Source organism: Otolemur garnettii, unplaced genomic scaffold, assembly GCF_000181295.1.
Source record: "Otolemur garnettii isolate 467f Iridium unplaced genomic scaffold, OtoGar3 scaffold00155, whole genome shotgun sequence".
In the NCBI taxonomy this organism is placed as follows: domain Eukaryota; kingdom Metazoa; phylum Chordata; class Mammalia; order Primates; family Galagidae; genus Otolemur; species Otolemur garnettii.
Window position 1 is genome coordinate 4,399,917 of NW_003852550.1, and position 6,627 is coordinate 4,406,543.

At 43.6% G+C, this 6,627-nt stretch overlaps 1 protein-coding gene across 1 annotated transcript in view; it reads left to right on the forward strand.

Moving 5' to 3' along the window:
- RTL9 (retrotransposon Gag like 9) overlaps positions 1-338 on the forward strand; it is a 4,741-nt gene extending 4,403 nt beyond the window's left edge. Inside the window, exon 2 of the mRNA XM_012811364.2 lies at positions 222-338. Coding sequence (XP_012666818.1) covers positions 222-338 — 117 coding nt within the window. The remainder of the gene's footprint in view (positions 1-221) is intronic.
- Positions 339-6,627: the final 6,289 nt, after the last annotated feature.

Consider the following 6,627-nt stretch of genomic DNA (forward strand, 5'->3'; position numbering starts at 1 on the left):
AGTTTTTTTGGCTAGGGCTGGGTTTGAACCCGCCACCACCAGCATATGGGGCCAGCGCCCTACTCCTCTGAGCCACGGGCGCTGCCCTGGTCATTCTTTATATGAATGAGATAAATTAGCCAGATTCCTTGATTTGCTAGGTCACTGAACTTAACCAGGCAGAACACCCTTGTCATAGTAAATGTGGCTCTTACCTCTCTGTTCCTTCTTTTCATTCCCAGCACCAACATGTTCCGAAACGCTGTTACTACCTGAAAGAGCACAGAGACCCCCAAGAGGGTCTTCACGACCACCTTGGACAGAGCATGGGCCATCAGAAGGCCTCCACCAACAAGTAATGCTCCTTGGCTCTTCTCCTGTGATATCTGACTCAGCTGCTATCTTGGGACTGGATCCTGGACCCATTCCATTCATCTACATCATAAACCTTGTTGCCTTCACCCTTCAGCCTCCCCCTCCAGGGACATCCCACCCTATCTCTCACTTGGCTGACTTGACCTTCTTTTTCACCCACATGCCTGTGACCTGCCCTGACAATCAGAGTGTGAACTACAAGAGCATATGGTGTATGAGGTTCTGAACTCCCATCACCATCAAGGCCAGTCTTAGTTCTTGGTCCAGGGAGAAGTCTAGGCAGGAGAAATGTCCTACCTCAAAACACCTTAGAGTGTCTTGCCATGTGTCAGCAGGCAAACTTGAGGAAGTCTTGGTTCCATTACACCTGGCATGGGACCCTATAAGGAGAGTGATGCCCACTCCTATACCATCCTTTGAATCCACTAGACTTCCCCCTATATATCCCAACTCATAGCACCTACAATGGGTCTCCAGGGCCCTTGACCTGCTTATAGTCTCCACCCTGAACCATTCATTTTGAGCCATAATAATAGTGATAGTAATGGCTAATGGTAATTGACAGTGTACCATGTGACTAAGTGGGCTTAAACTCTTGCCAAGCACCATCTCACTACATTCTTACAGTAACCCAACTTGCTCTTGTGTTGTCGGCTTCTGACCTCTTGATCTGTGACTCGTGTCTGATCCTTCAGTGTGGAATCTCTAGCTCTGACCTCTGGGCAACCCCCTCAGTTGTTAATTGCCCCCACTGCTCTTGGCTATTGTGCTTCATGGCCAGCACTCTTAATGAGGGGCTTGGCCTCTAAACAGGCATAGAGAGTTAGAACATACCGCAATCAGTGTTTGCCTTCAGGTGGTGGGGTTATGGGTGTTTTTATTTTCTTCTTTCTATTTCTCTGTACTTTCCAGATTGTCTACAGCAAGCATGTATTACATTTGTAATCGTAAAAGTAAATAAAATTCATTTGTGAAAAAAGGAATTCATTATGGTCACTAGAATTTGATTTATTGAGTCTTTAATTCAACCAATATTTATTATCTAACATGTCAGCCATTGTTTAGGGGGCAGACAATTAAGGACCTGCTCATATGAAAGTTCCATTCCAATGGAGGGGGGAGACAGACAGTGAGCTAGAATACCTTTAAGTTAGATTAGAATTGTGGTGAAGGCTATGAAGATGGAAACAGGATAATAGGGGATTTAATACAAATAGGGCCAATTTATTTATTCAATAGTAGTTCATACAAATGGGATACTTAAAGGTCTTTCAAAAACAGTAGGATCGACATGATTAGAAACATATTTTAGAAGCTCACTCGGCAACAGTTTCGAGGCAGGATGGAGGAAGGGTTCAGAGAGCAACTTAGCCTCCTGCAATAGTTCAGGTGACTGGCCACATGATGCAATCTAGGGTGGTGGCAGCAGCGATGGAAAGATGGGACTGAGACCAAATCCTCTCTGAGGACTCAAGTCTGCTGGTCCATTACCCTGAACATTGGTTCTGATTCCAGGAAGCAGAAAATGATTCTCAGAAAAACAAAGATTGTCAGACAATTTGGCAGCCCCATGATACCATCCATAAGAAACCAGCTCTGTGGGTTGCCTGCAGTCGCCTCAATAACCAGTGCTGCTGCTTTGAGAAAAAGAGAGTCCAATAAGGGGAAATACAAATTCCAGGCAGGGAGACGTCTGGCCCCTGGGGACCAGCTTCCCCCCACCCCCACTTTGGGCCTGTTGGTTCACACCTGGTCCAAGGAGTTTGGATGTTTGTGCTTAGCTTGGATCGCTCTTAGCTAGGAAAAGCACTGTCGAGTTTTCCCTCTACTGAAAGAAAAAAACGCAAGGATAATATGGAATTCACAAGTTATGCCTGGAAAATGTATATAGGAAGGAACATGTCTTAAAAATGCAGGCAATTTTCTTATAGCCATGATAGCAGAGAACAATAACCCTTCTTTATTTTCCTCCCTAGCCTTTTTTCCTTTTGCATTTGCCTTTCGTCTCCTTCAAGCTAACATTACTAGAGATAAATGGAACAAATGGAGCCTAATCATACCCAACCAGAACTCAGTCCCTGCTCTACCAATCCTAAAGTTATATTTAGATGTCTTTCAAGAGCCACTCAGCATTTACATGGAGCTGGGCTATCAGATGCCCAAGCACTTGGGATAATTTCATCTGCCATAAGATGGTGTTTCAAGCTTCTCCAGGCCTCACTGGCCCGTGGGGAAAAATAAGGTCCCATAAGCAGGAAAATTTCAAGTGTCACCGACCTCTGTCCCCACCTTTGTTTAATCGGTCCCCAATTCCTTGAAAGCTTCTTCCAGTTGTCTGCGAAAGACCCCAGAAATTTCAGCTGCTCTGAGACAGTCCTTTCCTGTTGTTCTGTGACTCCTCCCCTGCTCCGTGGAAGTCAGCTGCCCATCTTGCCATTTGAGGACAGTCCCTACTCCCGACTCCAGCTGCTGGTGGGTGGCTCTGGCTTTCAGGACACAGAGGCCCCTCCTGGTGAGCAGTGTGGATTCTGGGGCACTCAACAGTGGCACATGTGAGAGGGGCCTAAATGGGGCTACCTTCTCTCCCAGCAGCTTTGGGTGAAGGCACTGGCAGGTCCACCCAGAAGGTTTGAAATGCCCCTTTGAGTTCTATGCCACATTTTGTCACCTGCACATTTAAACAACATTGCTTCTACCTGTCAGTGGGGCCCCATTAGCACAATGGCTTCAGCTTCTCCCGGTAGCAACATCTGCCCATCCCAGCTCAGACTTTTCGACCTGGTTTCTCTGCTAGGAGAGCAAAACCCCTCCGGTCCCCTCTCCGGATTCACCCTTTAGCCCTCATTTCCATATTCATCTGCCTGGTCTCTATACCTGACCCCTCTAAATCCAAAGTCCACAAATCCACAGATCCCTTCAAAATAATTTTACTCCATGTGAAAATATGCCAGACACTTTCTCTCCACACCCAGTCCTTGGGGCACAGCTAAAGAGCAAATGTCACTCGGTCCCATTTCTCTATCTTTCTGCCATCCTCTCACCCACCACCTGGTCTCCGCCTTTGCTCCTTAGAGACCAACAATATAGAAACCCTTCTCTTAAATCCTTGTTACCATGGTAACAGGCTTGGGTTGCTGCTGAATGATGAATGCCTCAGTTTCCAGATATTTCTGAGTCACACTTTGGGCTCAGACAGGATCCCGCACTGCACTAGATGAATTTGATCAGATCAGATGAAGGACCCTTACCCCCCATTTATTCCAATAGTCCATTGCTTGAGACCTTGATGTATTCTCCATCTCATTGTCCAACCAGAATATTAAAGATAAAACAACTCACGCTTCCTCAGAGCTATAGAGAGATTTTCGTCCGTGAACTGGGTGTTTCCTTCCTTCTCACACAGTCTGAAAGCTCTGTACACCTTGGAAACTTGTGGGGCAGGGAAAGCAGTCTGCTAGATCCCTTATAACTGAATGAAAGATTCATAATAGCATAGATTAGTGATTTTCAACTGGTGTGCCGTGGCACACTGATGTGCCGTGAAAGGATCTTGGGTGTCCTGTAAAAAGTTTTTAAAGATCATTAATTACATTATTTGTGAAAGAGTTCCAAAGCACAGTAAGTATATTCTTTTCCTTACTCTTGTTTTTTGATCAATATAGTTTAAGTGTGTCATGGCAAGTTTAAGTGTACTGTGAGATAAAAAAAAAAGGTTGAAAAAAGCCGGAAGAGATATTGTAAGAGGTTGAAATGACCACTGGAAGGGGAGACTTGACTTTGAGTACCCCTGTCTTTCCCTCTAACAAGCTGAACAGTTTTAAGCAGCCACTTTACTTTGCAGGGCTCCAGTTGCCTCTTGTCTAAAATTGGAATACTCGTCATTGTTCTGCTAATCTCATGGCATTGTGTGATAGAGGCTGTGATATTTTGGAAAAATCAAATGCAAGACCTACAAAGGTAAGGTCTAGATCAGAATATGCTGCCCCCAAATATGCTAATTTGATATTACGATTATTTGGAGCTGAAGGCCATTAAGAAGAAACAAATGCAGAAAGAGCTCTTTGTCCTTCCTCCACTTGCCTAAAAGCAGGACATAAATTGCCCTTTGTGAAATTTTTCTTCCTTTACTCTCCTTTATGCCATGAGGAAAACAACTATTATCACTGGGGACAGAAAGTCAGCATCAAGATGGGTCTGCATAAAATCTTCCTAAAGACAACCTTTAGATCTTGTTAAAACGGCTCTTATCTTCCATTAGTTTCCCCCATATATTTATCTCCCTATAATTTACTGCTCTTAGGAGTCCAAAGCTCCTTTCTTTTGTCTTATTCCCGCAAATTATCAGCTGTTGTTAAAAAAGCATTACATATAACTCCTGATTCTAACCACTTCTTTGTGTTTTCACTTCTTTTCCATGAAGGCTTCTGCATATATAAAAATTAAATATTAACATCAAATAAAATTCGTATGTTTTTCCTCCTGTTAATCTGTCTTTTGTTAGTTTAATTTGCAAGTCCCACTACCTGAACACAACAGGGTACTTTTTTCCTCTCCTATACTGTAAACCTAAGTCTGGCCACGAGGAGGGTTGGGAAATGGGTGGGGGAGATAGGAAAAATTGAAACATATTGAGAATCCAAATTCTTCAGGAGTTCTATTTAATCTGCAGGGGCAAGTTTAAAAGTAAATCTGTGGCCAAAGGCTAGCAAACACCAGTTTCATATATAGCATCTATAAAGCACTAAACTATTGAACACTTAATTTGGGCCAAAATGCTTGATTAATTGCATTCTCTAGATTATCTCATGTGATTCTCACAGCCACCCTGGGAAGTGGATGGTCTCATTAATCCTATTTTATAGACCAGGCATCTGAGCCACAGAGAGGTTAAGTAACTGGCACAAGGCTACAGAGGTAAGAGGCGGCAGAGCTGGGATTTGAACACATTCAGTCTGACCTCAGAGCCCACACAAGCAACTGCTCCACTGTATGTACAGCCTTACTATTCAGAGCCAGATGGCCCCTATGAGAACTCACCCTGTTCCCCTGAACACATTTGCCACCGAACAGCAGCCAACATTTGAAGCTCATAAAGTTGGAGGCCTGAGCAATAATGGTCCAGCTTTCTCCCTCCCTGGTTTAGATCCATATGTGAATCCTCTGGGGAGTATTTGAGGAAAGTCTTCAATATTCAAGGAAAAGAATAAATAACTGTGGAATGCTATTGCACTTAGGAGGTGCAGCCTCAGAGTGGAACAGCCTCTGTTCTAAGCTCTGGCCCAAGAAGAAGGCTAAGATTCCACCTCGAGCATCTTCTCTTCCAGAAGAAATTCATCTTAAGCCTGGCATATGTGGAATGGTACAGGATTCTGAAAGTGTCATAGAAGACTGGTTAGCGGCTTCTGTAACACCAAGAGCCAGCACTTATTTCCCCCTCTTTTCCCTTCTCCTTCAGGGAAGCAGAGACTTGTGTAAGGAAGGACGATGATTAGCCACTTAGATACTCCATACTTCTGCCCTCTGACACCAGCCGCCTCCTAGGGAAGGTCAGCCTAGTTCTAACACTGAGGGTGAGGAGAATATACACACACTAAGAAAGTACCAGAAGCTGATTTCAGCAACTTGGTAGAGATACTCTCAAGTACCTCATTGTGAACTCAAAACCTCACAACTGAGCCCGATATAACGAAAGGGAAATCACCAGGGGCCAAAACAAAGAGGGACCTTAATGGTAGGCCAAGAAGCTCTTGAGTCCTCTAGGGCTGGCATGGTGGAGTGAGAAGGAAAAAAAAAAAAAGAAAAAAGAAACACAGTGTAGCTGACAATAGAATATTTATAGAGCACTTGAAGAGCAAAACTGTGAACCTCTAATTCTATATACACTGCCCAACCACCACTCAAGAGTTAGTATGAAACAAAAGCATTCTCTGATGAAGACTGAGACGATTCATCATTTCTTTTTTTTGAAGTCACAATTTTATAAATTTTTAAAAAAATTCTTCTGAGAACTGTGTCACTCATACATTCACCCATACACCCCATTCGCCTTATGTCAAATTCTGAAAGGGTAATTAAAATGTAAGAATATTGTATCTGGTTAAAAGACAGCAAATACCATAAAGGCACAAAGTTCAAGTATTAGTGTAATGAGTCTCTGTGTTACAAACATCCTTGGAGGGGGGAAAAGGCATGATTTGTCATGGGTTTGGTTAATTGCCTTCAAAGTTTACAAGTTATCTCAGTTAAAATGTGTTGCCTGGTGAGGACACTTCA